At 40.2% G+C, this 24,291-nt stretch overlaps 1 protein-coding gene across 1 annotated transcript; it reads right to left on the reverse strand.

Annotated features, from left to right (window-relative positions):
• Window positions 1-1,045: 1,045 nt before the first annotated feature.
• On the reverse strand, window positions 1,046-5,008 carry LOC126766413 (uncharacterized). The gene is made up of 3 exons (XM_050484206.1): window positions 4,570-5,008; window positions 3,666-3,857; window positions 1,046-1,113 (listed from the first exon to the last, which is right to left on the reverse strand). Exons 1-3 carry the CDS (start codon window positions 4,883-4,885, stop codon window positions 1,046-1,048), a joined length of 576 nt encoding a protein of 191 aa, XP_050340163.1. The 5' UTR covers window positions 4,886-5,008.
• Between the last annotated feature and the right edge of the window lie 19,283 nt (window positions 5,009-24,291).

Consider the following 24,291-nt stretch of genomic DNA (forward strand, 5'->3'; position numbering starts at 1 on the left):
GTGATCAGGGCGACGAGTAGAGTCGAAATCCGGATGTCTGTCTGTCCGTCCGTCTGTCCGTCCGTCTGTCCGTGCAAGCTGTAACTTGAGTAAAAATTGAGATATCATGATGAAACTTGGTACACGTATTCCTTGGCTCCATAAGAAGGTTAAGTTCGAAGATGGGCCAAATCGACCCACTGCCACGCCCACAAAATGGCGGAAACCGAAAACCTATAAAGTGTCATAACTAAGCCATAAATAAAGATATTAAAGTGAAATTTGGCACAAAGGATCGCATTAGGAGGGGCATATTTGGACCCAATTGTTTTGGAAAAGTGGGCGTGGCCCCGCCCCCTACTAAGTTTTTTACATACATATCTCGGAAACTACTATAGCTATGTCAACCAAACTCTACAGAGCCGTTTTTTTAAGGCATTTCCATATACAGTTCAAAAATGGAAGAAATCGGATAATAACCACGCCCACCTCCCATACAAAGGTTATGTTGAAAATCACTAAAAGTGCGTTAACCGACTCATAAAAAACGTCAGAAACACTAAATTTTACGGAAGAAGTGGCAGAAGGAAGCTGCATCCAGGCTTTTTTAAAAATTGAAAATGGGCGTGGCGCCGCCCACTTATGGACCAAGAACCATATCTCAGGAACTACTAGACCGATTTCAATGAAATTCGGTATATAATGTTTTCTTAACACCCTGATGACATGTACGAAATATGGGTGAAATCGGTTCACAACCACCCCTTCTTCTAATATAAAGCTATTTTGAATTCCATCTGATGCCTTCTCTGTATAATACGAGTATAAACATTAGGAACCAATGATGATAGCGGAATAAAATTTTACAAAAATACGGTATTTGAAAAATATTTAAATGACGAATAATGAAATCTCGATTATCACTTTACCATGCGAGAGTATAAAATGTTCGGTGACACCCGAACTTAGCCCTTCCTTACTTGTTTTGTTATGAATTCGGGTCTGATACTCCTTTCCAGAGATCTTCAATTTTTGTGCCACTTTCTTTTTCTTAGATTTGGTAGCTTTATGGTTTTAGCATGAGATTCACCTTTTCAGGAAAATCATCAGACGTTTCTATGGAGTGCGAAGTTCCTGGTAAGGGATCATAATGCGTTTCACATGTTATATTTATGGTAAAATGAGTAGAGCAGAGCAAACAACCACATTTAAAGCAGGAACTGATAACATTTCTGCCGCATCCTAGAACTTCACAAGATTGTTCCAATTTTTCTGCCATGTTTAAGACCTTCACTAAGGAAATTCTACATTTGTTTTTGATTTAACAAAATATTTGTACACTTCTAGTTACCTTTTATTATGCCACTATTCCTTTTGATAATAACACTTAAAAGATTTTTTAACTACACGTGTACCAATGAACATTACAATTGATGAGAATCGCACGACATTATAACGGTAAAAATTATGGCACATAATTGCAGTAACATGTGTTTTTGTTCTTCTTCTTCCTTTTGAAATAATTTGTCAGTCACTGTTGATATGGCGTCATCGCTGACACTGCAAAGCATTGGCATTGCAAGGCGTAAGCAGTGCAAGGCATTGCCACTACAAACCATTGCCTTTCGAAATAGTTAAATAATATTAAATTTAGTTGTTTAAGCACTTAACAATGATATTCGATAATATTTAGTATGTTTATGGGCTCATTTATATTTTTATACCCTACCACTCTGTGGAACAGGGTATTATAAGTTAGTTTTGCCCCAAATGTTTGTAACGCCTCGAAATATGCGAGCTAGACTACCTTAAAGTATACCGATCGGCTCAGAATCACTACCTGATTTGATTTAAGAATGTCTCTCCGTCCGTCCGTCCGTCTATATTAAAGTAGGCCACGCCCGACTTTAGCCTTACTTGTTTTATAAGAATACTGTGGTTTTGCATGCATTTTGTTGGCATATTAAATAATGTCTTGCAATAATATTGGAAAATTTCTTTATAAAGTATAGCAGTAGGTATTAAATTGCAGTTACGTTAGTTAGTGAAAAAGATACGTTGAAAATGCTATGGCGTTTTCTGAGATAACGGTACTATATACAATCACATAATTTACACACAAGATGCGACATGCCTAAAGAAGTCCCATAGTGGTCCTAACTCAATTTCGGAAAAAATGTCAGTTCCGTTAGTTGGTCATGCGCACATGCGTATATATGCGATCATATGAGCAGATAATAAGATTAATGTGATGGACGATATATTTATATATTGTTGTGATAAATTCAATTTCTATTACTAAGAAACATAATACAAAAATATTTATTAGTATAGTATATTATGTAAAAATCAAATAAAATTATTAAATATGCAAGTCCAAATTGGCTATAAATATTACTATTCATGCATTCATACAAAATTGTACTCATATCATAATTATGTTTACATGCCAATATGGAAATGCCGATGGCAAACGCAAAAGTAAGTGACTGGTAGTTGGCACCACATAATTGAAAATTTATTGGTTTTTTTATTTAGATCAATAGTAGGACCTTTGTACATCATTGTAATGCAATTAAAAAATTTTGTAGACTCTTCATTATTTTTTAATTAGTTAAACAAAATAATGATGGGAAGTTAGCACCTCACCCCACTAATTTTTATTTGTAGACCGAAATAATATTAACCAATGGAAATCAAATCGTTTGTAGATAATAAATACCTTGGTTTCATTCTTTTACACGTAATTATTCATTAGATTTTAATTAATTTAAAAAAGGTCTATGGTATTTCACTATTTCCATCGTACAATGTATAAGTGATGATCCCATACCGTAAAAGTTCAATATCGAAAAAGATATGTACGTTCGCTCACTTGTCGATTATATCGATAAAGCAGGTATTGAAAAATGTTTCACTTCACAAATCAACGTTCGAAGACTCAGTGACTGATCCCTTTAATAAGTCGTTTGAACTGCATGAGGAAAGTGCGGATTTAGACGAATTCAAAGTGCTCGTCACTGCAGCTGAATGGATGAGCATACAAGGAGATGAAAAAACTTATAATGATGGACGTACTTATACTACTCTCCGTTCAATGAAAAGTCACTTATTAAAAGGTAATTAACGATCGCACGTAATTAAAGAGAAATAAATGCAAAATCAAGCGAATGTCAAATCAGAATGAAATATCAATTTTTAAGACGTTCAGATATCTCATTTTTAGGATCTCCTTTACATTACATAGCTAACTTTTTTATAACTGAGTGAAATAAGACATCAAATATTCAGGTTGTTGAAATAGTCAACATTAAACCCCGAATATCTGCGTGAAAGTTCAAGGAGGTTTATTTATACATTTTTATAAATAATGTTACATTCTGATACACAAATTCTTGTCCCTAAATCTATTCTTTCCTAATTACATGAGAGTGTTACCTTCATCAATTAATCGAATGATGAATTCTAATTCATTTGAATTTTCTTAACGAATGTCGAAAATGAAGAGAAGTATGGCCACATCGATCCATGGGAGACCACGCATGCGCAGATGGACACATTGTCATTGAAATCATTAATTTATTAGTATTTAAAGAACAATTAGGTCTACAATGAAAATTCAAGGATTATTTTTTACCTACAAATAATAATTTTACCTACAATAATCTTAATAGTCCTAAAAAAACCTCCTTCTTCGGGTTCTTCATCCAGATAACAATATAAAGGATTATTGCATTGTTTGCTTGCACAGTGACCAGTGACGATCAGATAATGGGTAGCTTTGCCCGATCGTGAAATTTTGTGCTTGTCGAAATTGAAGAAGCATGGAAAATTAGTTTGACGTTGAATGATCTCGAAAAGTTCATCTGTCCATGTACCTAAGGGAGGTTAGGAAATAAATAATTCCAATAATTAATTACATATCATCACAATGTCTAACAATCAATTTTTTTTTATTTTCAAATGAATGGTTAATGAACAAACAAAAATTCTTCATATTTGTGGCAATAATTGATGGAAATTTTTACTTTTTATTTTTCATTCAATTAATAATGCGATACAAATCACTTTCCACAATTATGTACATAATTGTTTCAATGAATGATGGAGATTTTTTTATTATTATTCTGATAGTAGCTAATTAAAAAGGAAAATGTTCATTATAGCCTTATTAATTAATGAAAGAATTGGTATTCATTTAAATCGTCTCCTGAATCTTAATTAAAGTTTGCTGGTACATAACGTATTGGACTCGCTTTTGCAAATTTCATATTATACTCATTGATTTTAATATTAAGGAAAAATCCCCAATGATGAGTTTCCACTCAAAGTTCAATTTATGCCCTATTTCTCATTATCGAAATGATTTTACTTTTAAGAATGTTATTTTCCATTGAAAATAATGAAAAGATTGGAATAACAAATTTTTCATTTATAATTTAATAGATCAGAAGTGAGTTTAAATTTGCATTAGATTGGAAAATGAAAAAATCAAAACATTATTCGGCATTAATATTGTCATAAAAATAATTGAATTTTGAAAAAGCCATTAATAGTTTACATAGTAATATTTTTAACGGTCTCTGATACCTGAACGGAGAGTAGTATAAGTACGTCCATCATTATATGTTTTTTCATCTCCTTGTATGCTCACCCATTCAGCTGCAGTGACGAGCACTTTGAATTCGTCTAAATCCGCACTTTCCTCATGCAGTTCAAACGACTCATTAAAGGGATCAGTCACTGAGTCTTCGAACGTTGATTTGTGAAGTGAAACATTTTTCACCTCTTCACGAAAAGGAATTCCCAATTCATCACAGGCAATAGCAAGTACCTTTCTCCTATTGTTTATGACATTCACATATACATTATATGGTGTCCATTTATTTTTCAACTCCTTGCTCATGGTTTTCCATATTATATGCGAAGAAATTGGAAAATTACTTCTCTCTGTAAAATGGTCGATATGCTTTTTAATAACTGCTACGACATCCTCAACAGCTACTTTAGCATGAGGTGCCCTTGTTGATGTAGCCTAAAACAAAATTTAGTCGAAAAATTGGTAATAAAAAATTAAAAGGTCGCCATACTTTGTAAATATGCTCAATTCAAAATTCCTACCGTTAACAAATCACTTATTATATAGTTATTGATTTTTTTCTTTAGTCAAAACTCGAAAGCGAAAACCAGCCTGATAAACCTCAATAATAACTCATTCACCATATAACCTTTTTTTGTTTTAATATTTAATAATGAATTTTGGTGAATGATGTGAATCAATACCTTCTTTATCGATATAATCGACAAGTGTCGGTCAGTTTTAAGCGAACGTACATATCTTTTTCGATATTGAACTTTTACGGTATGGGAGCATCACTTATACTACATTGTACGATGGAAATAGTGAAATACCATAGACCTTTTTTTAAATTTATTAAAATCTAATGAATAATTACGTGTAAAAGAATGAAACCAAGGTATTTATTATTTACAAACGATTTGCTTTCCATTGGTTAATATTATTTGGGTCTACAAATAAAAGGTGAGGTGCTAACTTCCCATCATTATTTTGTTTAATTAATTAAAAAATAATGAAGGGTCTACAAAATTTTTTAATTGTATTACAATGATGTACAAAGGTCCTACTATTGATCTAAATAAAAAACCAATGAATTTTCAATTATGTGGTGCCAACTACCAGTCACTGCAAAAGTATACATCAATATTTGCATACATTGCGATTGCCTGGTTCAAAGCAAAAATTGAAGCATGAAAATATCACTATGCTGTGGTTGGGAGTATCATCATGGGCATGCATACATATACATACATATTTCTGTTTTAATATTCTTGGGTATGTGAGACAGATAACACAATAAAAAATGTCTTTATGCTCTCTGTGTGAGAGGTGTGTTTTGGACGCATTTTTTGCTGTTAAAAGTGGAATATCAAAGAGCTTACCAATGATCGCAATCTTAGCACAAAAAAATACAAAACTACTATTGATGCAGTATTCACAAGATATATAAATATATTTAAATCAAAATTGTTCATTTCACACTTTAGTTGCCGTAGACCTATTGTTTCAGTTTTAGAATTTGATGAAAATCCTGATAATAATAATGAAAATGCTGATAATGATAGATATAAGAGTTGTTGAAATTATGGAAGAGAATTGATAAATTTTGTATTTACTATTTACTAATATTTACTCATGGAGGATGGAGTCATGTGTAGAAGTTCACGCAAGTGAGGAAAGTTCTCTGATCGCCATTCACTTGGGAGTGGCCAGAAACGATTCTTTTACACATGGCTCAAGCAGCTCACTACTTCCGGTCTTTGACCAAGTATCCTCTGGGTAGCCTAAGAACATCCGTTCGAAGGTGAGCTAATGTGAGAAGGCGAAACATTCCCTACATAGGGTTGTGCGCTGGGCTTGGGACCCGCCACGTAAAAAACAATACCAATGAAAAGGAAAACACAGCCTCGGATGAGAGACCCCCCTTTTGATGACGACCATGGCAAACGGAATAAGGACTACGATTTGAGGGCATGCACCTGGAATGTCCGGACCCTTAATTGGGAAGGTGCCGCTGCCCAGCTGGTTGATGTCCTCGCAAAAATAAAGGCTGACATCACCGCCGTCCAAGAAATGCGATGGACGGGACAAGGACAGAGACGAGTAGGTCCTTGTGACATTTACTACAGTGGCCATATAAAGGAGCGCAAGTTTGGTGTGGGATTCGTGGTGGGAGAGAGACTTCGTCGCCGAGTACTATCATTCACTCCGGTGAATGAACGTCTAGCCACAATCCGCATCAAAGCGAGGTTCTTCAACATATCGCTGATTTGCGCCCACGCCCCGACGGAAGAGAAGGACGATATGACCAAAGATGCCTTTTATGAGTGCTTGGAGCGCACTTATGAGAGCTGCCCCCGCCACGATGTCAAAAATGTGCTTGGCGATTTTAACGCCAGGGTGGGCAAAGAAGGTATATTTGGCTCTACGGTCGGTAAATTCAGCCTCCACGATGAAACATCCCCAAATGGGTTAAGGCTGATCGACTTCGCCGGGGCCCGAAATATGGTTATTTGTAGTACTAGATTCCAGCATAAGAAGATTCATCAAGCTACTTGGCTGTCTCCGGATCGAAAAACTACCAACCAGATCGATCATGTTGTGATAGACGGAAGACACGTCTCCAGTGTTTTAGATGTGCGTGCGTTCCGAGGTCCTAACATCGACTCGGACCACTATCTTGGTGCAGCTAAGATTCGCACCCGCCTCTGTGCAGCAAAAAACGCACGCCAACAAACACAAGGAAGGTTCGACGTCGAGAAGCTGCAATCACAACAGACAGCCGAACGATTTTCTACTCGGCTTGCACTCCTGCTCTCTGAGAGCACTAGTCAACAACTCGGTATAAGGGAACTGTGGGACGGCATTTCAAATTCCTTACGTACAGCTGCAACCGAAACCATTGGTTTTCGGAAAGAGCAAAAGAACAGCTGGTACGACGAAGAGTGCCGTGTCGCAGCGGAGAGAAAACAGGCTGCCTACCTCGCCACGTTACGATCGACCACTACACGTGCGGGATGGGATAGATACCGAGAGTTGAAGAGGGAAGCGAGACGCATTTGCAGACAGAAGAAGAAAGAGGCCGAAATGCGTGAGTACGAAGAGCTTGATAAGCTGGCCGACAGGGGTAATGCTCGAAAATTCTACGAAAAAATGCGGCGGCTTACAGAAGGTTTCAAGACCGGAGCATACTCTTGTAGAACCCCCAAAGGTGATCTAGTCACTGATGCCCAGAGCATAGTTAAATTATGGAGGGAACACTTCTCCAGCCTGCTGAATGGCAGTGAACGCCAAACACCAGGAGAAGGAGAACCCGATTACCCAATCGATGACGATGGAGCAGACGTTCCATTACCCGACCATGAAGAAGTTCGAATAGCAATTGCCCGCCTCAAGAACAACAAAGCGGCAGGGGCCGACGGACTACCGGCCGAGCTATTCAAACACGGCGGCGAAGAACTAATAGGGAGCATGCATCAGCTTCTTTGTAAAATATGGTCGGACGAGAGCATGCCCAACGATTGGAATTTAAGTGTGCTATGCCCAATCCATAAAAAAGGAGACCCCACAATCTGCGCCAGCTACCGTGGGATTAGCCTCCTCAACATCGCATATAAGTTTCTATCGAGCGTATTGTGTGAAAGATTAAAGCCCACCGTCAACAAACTGATTGGACCTTATCAGTGTGGCTTCAGACCTGGAAAATCAACAACCGACCAGATATTCACCATGCGCCAAATCTTGGAAAAGACCCGTGAAAGGAGAATCGACACACACCACCTCTTCGTCGATTTCAAAGCTGCTTTCGACAGCACGAAAAGGAGCTGCCTTTATGTCGCGATGTCTGAATTTGGTATCCCCGCAAAACTAATACGGCTGTGTAAACTGACGTTGAGTAACACCAAAAGCTCCGTCAGGATCGGGAAGGACCTCTCCGAGCCGTTCGATACCAAACGAGGTTTCAGACAAGACTCTCTATCGTGCGACTTCGTCAATCTGCTCCTGGAGAAAATAGTTCGAGCTGCAGAACTAAACAGAGAAGGTACCATCTTCTATAAGAGTGTACAGCTGCTGGCGTATGCCGACGATATTGATATCATCGGCCTCAACACCCGCGCCGTTAGTTCTGCTTTCTCTAGGCTGGACAAAGAAGCACAGAAAATGGGTCTGGTAGTGAACGAGGGCAAAACGAAATATCTCCTGTCATCAAACAAACAGTCGTCGCACTCGCGACTTGGCTCTCACGTCACTGTTGACAGTCATAACTTTGAAGTTGTAGATAATTTCGTCTATTTAGGAACCAGCATTAACACCACTAATAATGTCAGCCTGGAAATCCAACGTAGGATTGCTCTTGCCAACAGGTGCTACTTCGGACTGAGTAGGCAATTGAAAAGTAAAGTCCTCTCTCGACGAACAAAAGCTAAACTCTATAAGTCGCTCATAATTTCCGTCCTGCTATATGGTGCAGAGGCTTGGGCGATGACAGCAACCAATTAAGAAGAAGAAGAATATTTACTCATTTAAATAAAACCACTTCCTTCGAATATAGTTTCTATATTAATATACTTCATGTCCATTCAAAAAGTGCCCACATTGCTTTGATAAACTTGATTTTTTATTTATGTACAATTTCTCATGTCGCGAGCGCACCTAAAAATGCTCACCCAAAAAAGTGCCCAACGCGCCATAAGTTCAAGTTTTCACTTCTGCCTGCACTCCCGGAGTGCAACTTCCCTCGGTTATTATGTTGGCTTATCCAGACCGACCACCTTGGAGCGGTGCTTTGCCAACAAGGAAGACCAATCACAATGATTTCGAGAACACTCGATAAAAAAGAAGAGAATTTTGCCACTAATGCGCGGGAGCTTCGAGCCATTGTGTGGGCACTCAAAAGCCTTAGTCATTATTTATATGGTGTCAAGGAATTAAACATTTACACCGAATATCAACCCCTTACCTTTGCGGTGTCAGATCGCAAGCCGAACCCAAAAATAAAAGGGTGGAAAGCTTTCATAGAAGGATATTACGCAAAACTTCACTATAAACCAGGGAAAGATAATTTGAAAGCCGATGCTCTATCACACCAATTTATAAATTCTTTAGATTATGAACCCGAGTCAGATGCCGCCACTATTCACAGTGAGCAATCACTTACCCACACCATAGAAAGAGTCTCTAAACCTCTATCGTAACCAATTAATTGCGGGATCAGGCAATATTCCGTGGAAAAAAAAAAATTGTTCTTTTCGGAAACAAATTACGTCACTTCTTTACATTCACTGATAATGAGACTTTGTTCAAAATGCTGCCAGAAGTAATAAAATCTGATTTATTTAATAGTATTCATTACGAGCTACCTCTGCTAGAACAGATCCAGCATTGGCTAATAACCACATTCCCAAAACAAAGATTGGAAATAATCGCACAGGAGCATAATAGAGCTCATCGTGCTTTTCAGGAAAACGTTAAGCAAATACTGTAAGATTATTTTTCCCACGAATGGAGAAGAAGGCGGCAGTGAATTGCAAAAGCTGCGTAAAGGCCAAATACGTAAGACACCCAGTTAAGCATCCTATAGGGTAAACTCCCATTCCAACTTTTCCCGGGGAAATTCATCACATCGACATCTTCTCCACAAATTCTACATATGTACTTTCTTACCTGCGTGGACAAGCTATCTAAATTTGCGGTTGAACAACCAATCCCTTCCAGAACCATAATCGACATTAAAACTAGGCATTTTGCAATTGGTCAACCTGTTCACGGGAACCAGAACCATATATTGCGATAAGGAGACATCGCTTAATTTAAACCCGACAAGAGATACTTCTTCAGCTTTGATATCGTAAATGCTCCTCCCCCTCACTGTACCTTTAATGGGCAGGCAGATGCCTGAAATTGGAAAAGGGGATTGAGGACACAACGGACCTCATTTTACTCGCCACAATCGAATACAATAGGAAGATGCACTCAGTAACAGGCGAGAAACCAATGGATGTCATCCATTCGCAGGTAGAAAAAAAACGAGCAGGCAAAAAATAATGTGGAAAAAGCCCAAGAGGCAACACGAAGAATTCATAACAAAAACCGGGAAAAAAGAACATTCGGTGTGTGCGAAACAGTTCTAAGCAAGTGTGGTCCAAGAAGATTTTGGCTCCACGGTTAGGGTAAATGGTAGGACAGTTCATAAGGATAATCTGCGTAAGTTTAAGCTAATAACTATAAGTTGTCTCCTCATCTCCACCCGTCTTTCTTTATCTAGACTGCCAATCCTTGCGCTCTCCTTGGTCTCGACACTTACCAACGGAAAAATTGTGAACTACTCTCACACGGACTATTTACCGATTACGGATCAGGCAGACGACAAATCTCACGGCCTATGCCGAATTGACGCTTGAAACCCGCATTGTCCTGAAAATTTACCCACACAGTCACATGACAAAATTGATGATGGCCGACCTCGAACGAATTGACAAGCTCCTCCGAACAGTAACTGGACCAAGAAGACATCAACGAAGCTTGAACATCTTAGGAGCTGCTCTCAAGGTAGTAGCAGGTACGACTGACTTTTACGAATTTTTTTTTTATGCGGGTGAGGGGAGGGAAAATGCCTCCGACATCATCGGTGCTATCATCACAGCAGCGGTATGTGCCACCTTCAAGTCACTAAAAGCCCCCTTCCAAGGAACCGTCGCCCACTCTGGGACCGCATTTGAATTACTTCAGGGTGGCGTTCAATGTTGCTTCGCTCTCCAACATGACGCTGATTAAATTGTCTGCGCTTATTGGGCCGAGCAGGTCGTTCTCCTTGTCAGCGCACACAGTTAAAGAATGTCTTTTCAGCGTCTTCTTCTCTCGCGTCGTTGTATAGGCATGACGGCTCTTCGACTTTTCCCATGCTGTAAAGGTACTTTTTGAAGTTACCGTAGCCGGATATCAGCTGGGTTGTGTAAAAGTCTACTTGTCCGAATTTACGACTTGTCCATTAGTCTAGATCTTTTATTAGCCTGGCCGTCCATCTGCCGCGACTTTCATTCTCCCATCTTCGTTGCCATTTTGTTATTGTATCTTTTCTTATTTGTTGTATTACGCTCTTGTTATTGCCGGCTGATGTAACTCTGAAGGCTGCGGTGCGGTACACTTTGGTCACTACCTTACGCCGGTTTTCCTTTTTAAGCGCGTATGGCCAGATTTCGGCTCCGTATAATAAGACGCTGATTGTAGTCGACATTAGGAGCTTTCTCTTTTCTTGGATGGGGCCTCTTATGTTGGACGTTAATTGGCTCAGTTGACAGGTGATCTTCGCTGCCTTGGCTGCGGCGTGCTGGATTTGTACCCAGAAGGTTAGTCTGGGGTCCAGTCTTACGCCTATGTAGGTAGTTTGCTGCTTTTTGTGTCCTAAGAATCGACATGAAACTACGCATTTTGCAGTTGGTCAACCAGTTCACGGGAACCAGAAATATATATTGCGATAATGAGACATCGCTTAATTCAAACACGATAAGAGCCTGTCTTAGAGACTTCTTCAGCTTTGATATCGTAAATGCTCCTCTCTCCCACTGTACCTGTAAATAGTATTGAATTAAACACGATTCATCTGGCATTTCTAGTTTTAATATTTCGTCATAACTAATGTTCCACAGGTCTGGGCCTAGAATGGATCCATGTGCCTGCTCCTAACGTAACTGCTATCTGTCGTGATCCCTCTTTAGTTTCGTACAGCAGTTTCCTGTTACTAAGGTAGCTCCGCACCACAGCCCTGAGGTAGTCGGGTATCTTGAAGCTTTTCTCGAGGGCGTCAATCATATCTACCCATCTAGCTCTGTTGAAGGCGTTTCGGACATCTACAGTCGCCAGCAACACTATTCTTTTGTATTTGTGCCGTCTACGCTGTGTAGCTTCTACGCTTTCTATGACGCATTTTATAGCTCCTATGGTTGATCAGCCGGGTCTAAAGCGATGTTGTCTTGGGGACAGTTCTCCAGTTTCGTTGATAGCCGCTTCAGATCTTGGTTTAAGTAGGCTTTCGTACAACTTTCTCGCGGTGTCAAGCATGCATAATGGACTCATGGCGAATTGGGGTCTCCTTTTCCCTTACTCATTAGCACCAGCTGTTGCTTTTCCAGGGCTCAGGGAATATTTCGTCTTTAAGGCAGACGTTGTACATATTCGGTAGTACTCCTGGGCGCTCTGCAGCGATTATTTTGAGTACTTCTGCTGGCATCCCGTCCGGGCCGGATGATTTGTTGGCCTTGAGCTTGCCAGAGGCTACTTGCAGCTCTGCCAGGGTAAACTGGGGGATTTGCACAGATCTTAGAGTGTGTTCTGGATCACTGGCCCTTATTTCGTGTGAGGGGAATAGTGCGTTCACGATTTGATCCATTTTGGCAGTGGTTACGCCAGGTGGCTTTGCTCGACCGCCGAGTTTCTTCGTCACTATTTTATACCGAAGCCCCTAGAAGTTTCTGTTTATATCCTCACTTAGTTCCTTGCATTTTTTCTTTTTACTGTCGTCGATGGCGTGCTTCAGCTCCTTTTTTGCTGCTTTGTATTGCTCGGCTTCTTGGGCAGCCTTTTTTATATTAAGCATTGCGTGCTCGACTGTTTTTCTTGCTATAAGGGAGGAGTTGCTAGATGGGTTCTGGTCGTCTACTCTTCTTCTTCTTAATTGGCGTAGAAACCGCTTACGCGATTATAGCCGAGTTAACAACAGCGCGCCAGTCGTTTCTTCTTTTCGCTACGTGGCGTCAATTGGATATTCCAAGCGAAGCCAGGTCCTTCTCCACTTGGTCCTTCCAACGGAGTGGAGGTCTTCCTCTTCCTCTGCTTCCCCCGGCGGGTACTGCGTCGAATATTTTCAGAGCTGGAGTGTTTTCGTCCATCCGGACAACATGACCTAGCCAGCGTAGCCGCTGTCTTTTAATTCGCTGAACTATGTCGATGTCGTCGTATATCTAGTACAGCTCATCGTTCCATCGAATGCGGTATTCGCCGTGGCTAACGCGCAAGGGACCATAAATCTTTCGCAGAACTTTCCTCTCGAAAACTCGCAACGTCGACTCATCCGTTGTTGACATCGTCCACGACTCTGCACCATACAGCAGGACGGGAATTATGAGTGACTTATAGAGTTTGGTTTTTGTTTGAGGCTTCTCAATTGCCAACTCAGTCCGAAGTAACACCTGTTGGCAAGAGTTATCCTGCGTTGGATTTCTAGGCTGACATTGTTGGTGGTGTTTACGCTGGTTCCATGATAGACGAAATTATCTACGACTTCAAAGTTATGACTGTCAACAGTGACGTGAGTGCCAAGTCGCGAGTGCGACGACTATTTGTTTGATGACAGGAGATATTTCGTCTTGCCCTCGTTCACTGCCAGACCCATTTTCTGTGCTTCCTTGTCCAGCCTGGAGAAAGCAGAACTAACGGCGCGGGTGTTGAGGCCGATGATATCAATATCATCGGCATACGCCAGCAGCTGTACACTCTTATAGAAGATGGTACCTTCTCTATTTAGTTCTGCGGCTCGAACTATTTTCTCCAAAAGCAGGTTGAAAAAGTCGCACGATAGGGAATCGCCTTGTCTGAAACCTCGTTTGGTATCGAACGGCTCGGAGAGGTCCTTCCCGATCCTGACGGAGCTTTTGGTGTTACTCAACGTCAGTTTACACAGCCGTATTAGTTTTGCGGGGATACCAAATTCAGACATCGCGACATAAAGGCAGCTCCTTTTCGTGCTGTCGAAAGCAGCTTTGAAATCGACGAAGAGGTGGTGTGTGTCGATTCTCCTTTCACGGGCCTTTTCCAAGATTTGGCGCATGGTGAATATCTGGTCGGTTGTTGATTTGCCAGGTCTAAAGCCACACTAATAAGGTCCAATCAGTTTGTTGACGGTGGGCTTTAATCTTTCACACAATACGCTCGATAGAACCTTATATGCGATGTTGAGGAGGCTAACCCCACGGTAGTTGGAGCAGATTGTGGGGTCTCCTTTTTTATGGATTGGGCATAGCACACTTAAATTCCAATCGTTGGGCATGCTCTCGTCCGACCATATTTTACAAAGAAGCTGATGCATGCACCTGCTCGGCCGGCAATCCGTCGGCCCCTGCCGCTTTGTTGTTCTTCAGGCGGGCAATTGCTATTCGAACTTCTTCATGGACGGGTAATGGAACGTCTGCTCCATCGTCATCGATTGGGGAATCGGGTTCTCCTTCTCCTGGTGTTGTGCGTTCACTGTCATTCAGTAGGCTGGAGAAGTGTTCCCTCCATAATTTAAGTATGCTCTGGGCATCAGTGACTAGATCACCTTTGGGGGTTCTACAAGAGTACGCTCCGGTCTTGACACCTTCCGTAAGCCGCCGCATTTTTTCGTAGAATTTTCGAGCATTACCCCTGTCGGCCAGCTTATCAAGCTCTTCGTACTCACGCATTTCAGCCTCTTTCTTCTTCTGTCTACAAATGCGTCTCGCTTCCCTCTTCAACTCTCGGTATCTATCCCATCCCGCACGTGTAGTGGTCGATCGTAACGTTGCGAGGTAGGCAGCCAGCTTTCTCTCCGCTGCGACACGGCACTCCTCGTCGTACCAGCTGTTCTTTTGCACTTTCCGAAAACCAATGGTTTCGGGTGCAGCTGTACGTAAGGAGTTTGAAATTCTGTCCCACAGTTCCCTTATACCGAGTTGTTGACGTGTGCTCTTAGAGAGCAGGAGTGCAAGCCGAGTAGAAAATCGTTCGGCTGTCTGTTGTGATTGCAGCTTCTCGACGTCGAACCTTCCTTTTGTTTGGTGGCGCGCGTTTTTTGCTGCACAGAGGCGGGTGCGAATCTTAGCTGCAACAAGATAGCGGTCCGAGTCGATGTTAGGACCTCGGAGCGCACGCACATCTAAAACACTGGAGACGTCTATTGCGGAGATTAATTTCAAAGTGTCTAGTTTCGAAATATTCCACTTTCGTGTTGCAGTAATTTTTCTGTGCTGGTAAGCGTTTCTTCCAGAGTCGATCATGAAAGAGATGTAGTCATGATCACTGCCGGTGTAATACTCCAGGACTTTCCAGTTACATATTTATTTAGCCTGCCATGCGTTCTGTTGATAGGGTAGTGTCTGGTGTGGTTTCCTCGCATGCCGGTCTTCTAAACGTGGTTGCGTCTCCTATATTGAGCACTATTAGACTTAGCCGGGCAGCCATTTATAGAATGCACTTTCCTCTGGAGTCCGTGTTTGGCATACCCCACTCTACGGCTCTGGAATTCAGGTCTCCGGCGATAATCAATTGACCTTCTATAGACCTGGCTGTGTCCTCTACATTGTCGAGTTTTTCTTGGAATTCCTGTATACTATCGTTTGGCGTCAAGTAGCAGCTATTTACTGTAAAATGGTCGCATTTTGACCAGAAGTAACCGTTGCCGTTCCCATTTTTTTACAGTGGTGGCGTTACTCCCTGGTTTTAACCGTATAGCGGCGGTTAAGCTGCTATCTTCTATGCAGGTACCTCTCTCTTTTTTTTTGTATTACTCGCTTATGATGATTATCTTGTGCGATTTAGACGACTTTAAAAAGATAACGATAGAACTTGATAAACTTAAAGACAATATCAATAGGGAATTAATAATCAATTCCCAACTACAAGAGCAAGATATCGAGTTAACTAATACAGTAAATAAAAATTTTAATACAACAAAAATAAAGGAAATAGATACCGGGCACCTTATGATATTCTCTTAGCCAGAAATAGAGCCATTATCAATGATCTATATAATTTAATTTTATCAATCGCACTGGCAAAACTGGGGCTATTAAACCCGATTATTTTTGATAACGTTGAAATAGATCCAATTTTGAAGACCGAGTCACTTAACAAGGTCACCGTAACTGATTAGTTATTAGTTTCTAAGTTTAAAGTATTTCACTACAATAACCTTTTCCACTTCTTAGTTAAGTTTCCCAGACCTAAGCTTATCAGTATTATGTAAACTGTACTACCTGTAGCATGTAACAACAAAATGCTATCCCTTCGAAATAACGCTGTAGCGGTCTGCGGCAAAGACATCTACACCCTGGACGATTGTGCTGGAACAACTATAAAATTTTGCAGAAAACTAAATATTACGACGTGCGCTCAACAGTTGGTAGCCAGCGTTACAGTAAAATGCAGAACAACATTTGGCATATTAGATCCTGTGCAAGAAATTGACGATGGCTTGGTTATTATAAACGATTACACCGCAACAGTAACACATGACAACGCTACTGTTTCACTAAAAAGAGGTAGTTACCTAGTAAGATTTTCGGGTGAAGCTAACATTGATGGAACGATCTACACAAATCGCAACGACATCCCGATAAGAATAGAAGGATTATCTTGGGCCACTCAAATAAATATAACCGGGAATTAACAGTCGTTGACGTGTCTCTGATCCTAATAAACTCCGCTAGAAAACGGAGAAGGCAAGCTGCAATAGTAAGACTAGTGCAAAACAAAACTCAGCCGCTAACAAGAGGGTCCGCGGACGTACCCCACTTAGGAGGGGAGGAGTTATCATAAGGCAGTTTAACAGTCTAGCGTTACGGCAAAGTTGCGAGTGGCCTGAGTCAGCAGAAGTTATCATAAGAATGTTTATCAATGTTACGGCAAAAGGTGGGCGTGGCCTGAGTCAGTAGAAGTTATCATAAGACTGTTTAATGAACTTCCTTTATTAAAGACATAAATTATCAGTTATTAATTATATTTTTTTTACATGAAATACACTAAATATATTATTTAAATAAATTCTTATAATTGTTATTATTAGCACTAATGTATTTAATTACAATAAGTTTTGTATAAATGTGTTGAAAAAAAATAAAATGAATGCTATTAAATTAAAAAAGTTTTGTTTGAAATTTTAAGAGTATTTAAAGGTAGGAATCAAAAATGCAACCCTGCATCCGGTGCCGATTAGGGTAATTCGAGCAGTTCATATGTCATATTTTTACATACACCCTGTCCAGAAATTGCCGGGAATTTATGATGCCTGTTTATGTCAGTCGACCTCAGCTCTCGCGTCGAATTTGTTTGGTGTCTTCAATTAACTCAAAACGGTTCCCCGGAGCGGTTCTTGAGTTACAAGAATAACCAGAAGTCACATGGAGCTAAATCAGGTGAATACGGTGCTTGCTTAATGATATTTGTTGAGTGTTTGGCCAAAGTTTAACAAAAAACGTTAAACAATTTTGTAAAATTCGACAAACACTACTGAGGTCGACTGACATAAACAGTTGCTATGTGACATTGCTGAATGAGCGCGTTAATTTTTACCAGAAGTAACAATGTGTCAAAAGAATATATTTTGAGCTGCACCGAAATGTGTGCTCTTTATTTATACTCTGAAGGCTAACTTATCACATGGTTCTTACTTTTATTTATACTAACTAGTATGTTTACTAGACTGCTTCAAAAAAAAATGTTTGATTTTTTTTTCAACTCTTACCCTCTCAAATGTTAGTGATTGCAAATAAGGAAGCGCACTGAAGTTTTCTCGTGCTGCCAACCACTGCAGAGTATACTTCAAATAACCTCGCTAAGAAAACTGTCCAAAAAGAATAAAATTACCCATAAAGATAGCCCGAACAAAAATGAAGTCGCCTTAAACAAGGAAGCAAAGCGCTATAACCGCGTCAAGGGTAAAGATAAAAAAATCAGAGAACAACATGATTGGATCATAACGGTCAAGCGTAAGCCACTAAAGAAGACACCCCCTGAGGCTACAATCATAGAAATCGGTTTTTATGTCATATAGCGACATCCGAAAAACTATCAGGAAAAAGGATAACAGAAACTACAAGAAAATGTGTCAAAGATCAGAAAAGCGGACAAAAAAGGTATAGCTCACGAGGCAATGGTGGAAATATGTAATCGCGACGAAATCATAGATAAATTTTCGAGGCTATACGCACCCAAGTAAAAAAATAAACCATATTCAAACAATCATAGGTACCACCCAGAGGTTATACTTCTTCTGCTTCTCTACTGGCGTAGACATCGCTTACGCGATTATAGCCGAGTTCAACAGCGGCAGTCGATTCTTCTTTTCGCAAGGTGGCACCAATTGTAGATTCCTAGCGAAGACAAGCCCTTTTCCACCGGGTCTTTCCAACAGAGTGGAGGTCTTCCTCTTCCTCTGCGGGGATACCAAATTCAGCCATCGCTGCACAAAGGCAGCCCCTTTTCGTGCTGTCAAAAGCAGCTTTGAAATCGACGAAAAGATGGTGTGTGTCAATTCTCTTCTCAAAGATTTTTTTAAAAGATTTGGCGCACGGTGAATATCTGGTCGGTTGCTGATTTTCCAAGTCTAAAGCCACACTGATAAGGTCCAATCGGCCGGCAATCCATCAGCCCCTACCGCTTTGTTGTTCTTCAAACGAGCAATTGCTAAACGAACTTCTTCATGGTCGGGCAATGAAACATCTACTCCATTGTCATCGATTGGGGAATCATGTTCGCCTTCTATTGGCGTTATGCTTTCACTGCCACAGCATGCTGGAAAAGCTTTTCCTCCATAATTTTAGTATGCTCTGAGCATCGGTTACCAGATCACATCTGGGGGTTCTACAAGAATATGCTCTGGTCTTAAAACCTTCTGCTAGTCGCCCCGTCTTTTTGTAGAATTTTTGATCATTACCCCTGTCGGCCTGCTTCTCAAGCTCTTCACACTCACGCATTTCGGCCTCTCTCTTTTTCTATCTGCAAATGCGTCTCGCTATCCTCTTCAACTCTCGGTATCTATCCCATCCCACACGTGTTGTTGTCGATCGTAGCGTTGCGAGATAGGCAGTCTGTTTTCTCTGGCTTTTGGCTGCAAAACAGATATGAATCGAGTTGATGTTAGGACCTCGGAGCATACGTACGTCAAGTACACTGTAGAGGTGTCTTCCGCTATCACATGATGATCTGCTTTGGGGATGTTTCCTCGTAGAGGCTGAATTTTCGACTTTTGTGCCAAAGGTACCTTTCTTGGTCACCCTAGCGTTAAAGTCGCCAAGCACGATTTCGACATCGTGGGAGGGACAGCCCTCATAAGTGCGCTCCAAGTGCTCATAGAATAGATCTTTGGTCACATCCTTCTTTTTCGTGAGGGCGTACGTGCAAATCAGCGAAATGTTGAAGAACTTCGCTTTGATATGGATTGTGACTAGATGTTCATCCACCGAGGTAAATGACAGTTCTCGGCGACGGAGTTCCTTTTCCAACACGAATCCCACACCAAATTTTCGCTCCTTTATATGGCCACTGTAGTAAATGCCACAATACCTACTCGCCTCAGTCCTTGTCCCATCCATCGAATTTCTTGGACGGCGGTGATGTCAGCCTTCACTCTAACGAGAATATCTACCAGCTGGGCAGCGGCACCTTCCCAATTAAGGGACCGTACTTTCCAGGTACCCCATAATCCTTATTTCGTTTACCATGGTCGTCATCGAAAGTGGAGTCTCTCATCTGAGGCTGTTTACGCTTTTTCATTGGTAGTGTTTTTTACGTGGCGGGTCTCAAACCCAGCGCACTACCCAGTGGGGGAGATGTTTCGCCTTCAAACGGTTGATTTCTAGCTACACAGAAGATACTTGGTCAAAGACCCGAAGTCGTGATCTGCTTGTGTCATATGTAAAATAATCGTTTCTGCCCACTGCCAAGCGAATGGCAATCAGAGAACTTTCCTCCCTTGCTTCAACTTTTTTTAATAACTTTTACAGTTGTTATTTTCTAGCAAGTAATCAACAACATCAAGTAACTCCTCCGTAAGGTAAAGAGGTGCGTGTGTAGAGCTAAAGGGTGAAAAAGACACAACCGATGAGGATTTATTGAAACTCCAAATCAGCATGGTAATCTGCAGAGCCTGTGACGCCACCATGATTCGAAGAAAACAACACCCCACACGAAAGCCCGAAACAATTGAAGGACTTCGTGAAAACTTCAATACCAAACGAACTGAAAAAAGCTATAAAAAATATCGAAGCTACATATTTCAAAAAGCTTTGTAATAAACTCGACGAAAATCTTTGGTGTAGGGCGTATGAGCTCCAAAGTTCGAGGTCCTAAAGGGCAAGCGCCAACCTACCCAGTTTGTCTGAAAAATTTTGTGAAAACTCTTTTTCCAATGCTATAATGCTAAAGGGCAAGCGCAGCACATGTGGGATGAAAAGTGATTTCTCCTCGAAGAACCAGATACCCATTGTTACCGATAAGGATGTAATAAATGCTGCTAAGCGCTTTGGAATTTCTAAATCAACGGAGCTTGATATGATATTCCAAATCGAACTCTAGCAAAATCCAAAATGCCTTAAAGATGTATATGGGTCAAACCATGTCAAGTGCTTGCAGTGCGATTTCGCCCATTTCCACACTGTGTTATAAGAATGTTACGTACCGAATCGTATGAAGCCTTCCCATATCACCTCGAGTGCGAAATTGAATGTCTCTGGCGTATTTAGTTATTGATTTATCGCGCTTTTAGTAGTATTTAACAGTACCCTTATACGGGAAGTAGGTGGGGTTATCATTCGATTTCATCCATTTTCACACTATCGGTTACACTGTCGGTAACAATTTTTCTAAGAATTATCTTAAGCGAATTTGTCTATTGTAGTTTTGGTGGTCTAGGATATATGCACAATAAACCTATTATAGGGTGGGGCCACGCCCGGTTTTTCAGTCAACAGGTGCCTCTCAAGCAACCTCCAGATGCCATGAAAGAGCTTTGTACGACCTGGTTTAAAAATTGGAGGATAGGCGACCAAAATGGATGATGTTCGACCAAATTTAGTACAAAAAATTCTTCTAACATTTTTGTGTTACAGGAGCACGCCCACTTCCCATAAAAAATTATTTTTAATTCCTTCAATCCTTCCTTACTAGTGTACAAATCAATAAGTAATTATGCCAAACTGTTCAAACTTCTAGGTACCGAATATTTGCACCACAATTTAGTTGACTTTTTACCGCAAATATCGGACACTGTGCGAGATATATATGTATTTGAAATTCAGGGATAGTCGTTTCCTGACAATGGTATGTCTGTGTGTCAAAACTGGGTTAAACTGAGACAATCATTTCCTCTGCTCCGATATATGTAAGTAAAAAATATAACGAATTTCGAACCTCCAGGCGATTTTATACCAACACGTGAGCTGCTTCAATGAAAATAAGATAGCGTGTTTTGTCCTGTGGGGGTTGGTCCCGCCTTGTAATAAGTTTAAAGTGTATATCTCCTAAAACACTAAAACTACAATGACCAAATGCCCAGCTCAAGCAATAAAATAGTTCCTAACAAACAGTGTGAAAATGGATGAAAACGGAAGATAATCACGCTGACTCCCCATATAACAGATATAATAGTACTGTTAGAAACCCTTAAGAACAAAATAAATCAATAAATATTAAATTTTACCACTGATGGTTTGAAAGGGCTAAAAGGGAGCGGGTGCAAAAATTGGACGATGGGCAATTTAGTGAAATCACATATCTCGGTCCCCGACCGACCCATTTCGACTAAATTTAGTCCAATTAAGGGACCGTTCATTTCAGGAGCATGTTCTCACATCGTAATCCTTATTTCGTTTACCACGGTCGTCATCAAAATTGGGGTGTTACTTCCGAGGGTTTTTTTACTTTTCATTGGTAGTGTTTTTTACATCGCGGGTCCCAAATCCAGCGCACAATCCTGTGGAGGGGATGTTTCAAACGGATGTTTTCCGGCTACCCAGAGAATACCTGGTCTAGGACAGGAAGGCGTGAATTGCTTGTGTCATATGTAAACGACTCCCAAGTGAATGGCAATCAGAGAACTTTACTCACTTGCGTTAACTTTTACACATGACTCCATCTTTCAGCCTTTTCTTACTTGTTTAAATTGGAACCGTTTTCAAAACACACCTCCTCAAAATAAGCACCGAAACATAAAAAACAAAGTTAAACAAATTTTCAATCTAAACATCAACAATTTAAGTATATAATGAACCTACTTCGTTTAGTTGGTCGGGGATATAATGGGTTGTCAAAAAAGTCTTGCGGTATTTTTATTAATTTTTTTTTTTTTTTTTGTTGAAATTGAAATTAATTTTTGATGACTCATGCCCAGCTATTGGCCGATGCTACGGCTGCTACTCTGCCGGTCTCTTTCGACCAATTCAGCGATTTTGAAAACGTTGAAACCATCGTTGTGCGGTCGAAATGGAAAGTGTATCGGGTCCATAAACTGCACAAATTTGAGATGCATTTTTGCCTTTATCGTAGTATCCGTAGTACTGTAAAATATGCCGTATTTTCTCTTTATTTTGCTCATGTTTGCAACGCTATAACTCACGAACGACTTAAAAGAAACAACAATCGATCAAACACGTGTTAGCGCGTGAAATGAGCTTTCCAAAAAGGCATGACCCAATGCGACGAATTAAACTAGAACTACGCGCTTTCAGCGCCAACTATCGCAAATACCGCAAGACTTTTTTGACAACCTATTATTATGATCCACAGTAATCAAAGGCTTTAAAAATACTTGCACCCCAATCAGAATCAACATAGCCGATTATAGTATTTGTATAGTTCTAGTTTCTTAACATAACATCTTTTAAGATTTACTGTTATTTACCTTACTTGCAAGTACGGCACTGTTAGTATTACACACACTTATATTGAATTTATTCAATGTAATATGTTTACTACTACTAAGATAAAACTTATTATCACGTCTTCGATACTTAATTTCTTATAAATTAGAAATTATAAATTTACTCATAAGATATGATTTAAAGTTGTACATGATCTAAATATTCTCTGTACCTATGGCTAAAACATTTACATATGAGCTCTTGATTTTGAAAGTGGTATAAGTCAAAAATTTTGAAAATCTATTTTATCAGCTACTAGCTGACCCCGCAGCCGTTGTCCTGCGTGAAATTATGTGTTTTGAAATGAAAAAAAGTTGAAATTATATTGTGTCGAAAATTATTTATGTTAAATTTTTCTACATTTTTTTCATGTAGCGCAGCTTAATAAACATAATTTTTTGATTTCTGTTCTGGTGCGTAAAGATACAGAGAAGATGGATTTCCAACTCGTCAACACGCCACATATATCTGGCCGAGTGAAACACATAGCATTTCCCGATTTCCTTGTGTCCTGTTGATTATTAACGCAAGGCAATTTTCCCTGGAAATTGAATACGTTTGAACTGAAATGGCTGTCCCTTGTATTCGATAATTGCATCATAATTAGTCGGGTTCCATTACACATTTTCGGCGCATGAAGATTGTGAAACAGAATAATGACAGATCCAACTTTGAGACGCAAATTATGCTGGGGCATACCAAGCCTCTCCAAAGAATTTGGAAATTCCACTGGATATTTTACGGTTTTGTCTTCCTTGTCAAGAGGATCGATCGATTTATATGAGCGCAAATTTCCCAGAATTTGACTTTGAATCTTCCAGTTTAAGTCATTAACATCGGTATTTTTGGCAGCTAAAATTGCGCGTGCACTCCAGCAATTGAAGTTACGATAATTTGGCCAATGTTTGGATAAATATTCGTGATGAGTTCATCTTCCGTTGAAGTGAATTGACAAAAGGGGGGTGAAATTGGTATCAAACCACTGGAAGTATCAACCGAAATTTGCCAATTCTTAGCGAATACAATGTAAAATGTCATCGGAAATGTCATTTTTTCGTATCCCATAATTAACGCGAATTTGAAGGC

This window comes from Bactrocera neohumeralis, unplaced genomic scaffold, assembly GCF_024586455.1.
Source record: "Bactrocera neohumeralis isolate Rockhampton unplaced genomic scaffold, APGP_CSIRO_Bneo_wtdbg2-racon-allhic-juicebox.fasta_v2 ctg1034, whole genome shotgun sequence".
In the NCBI taxonomy this organism is placed as follows: Eukaryota; Metazoa; Arthropoda; class Insecta; order Diptera; family Tephritidae; genus Bactrocera; species Bactrocera neohumeralis.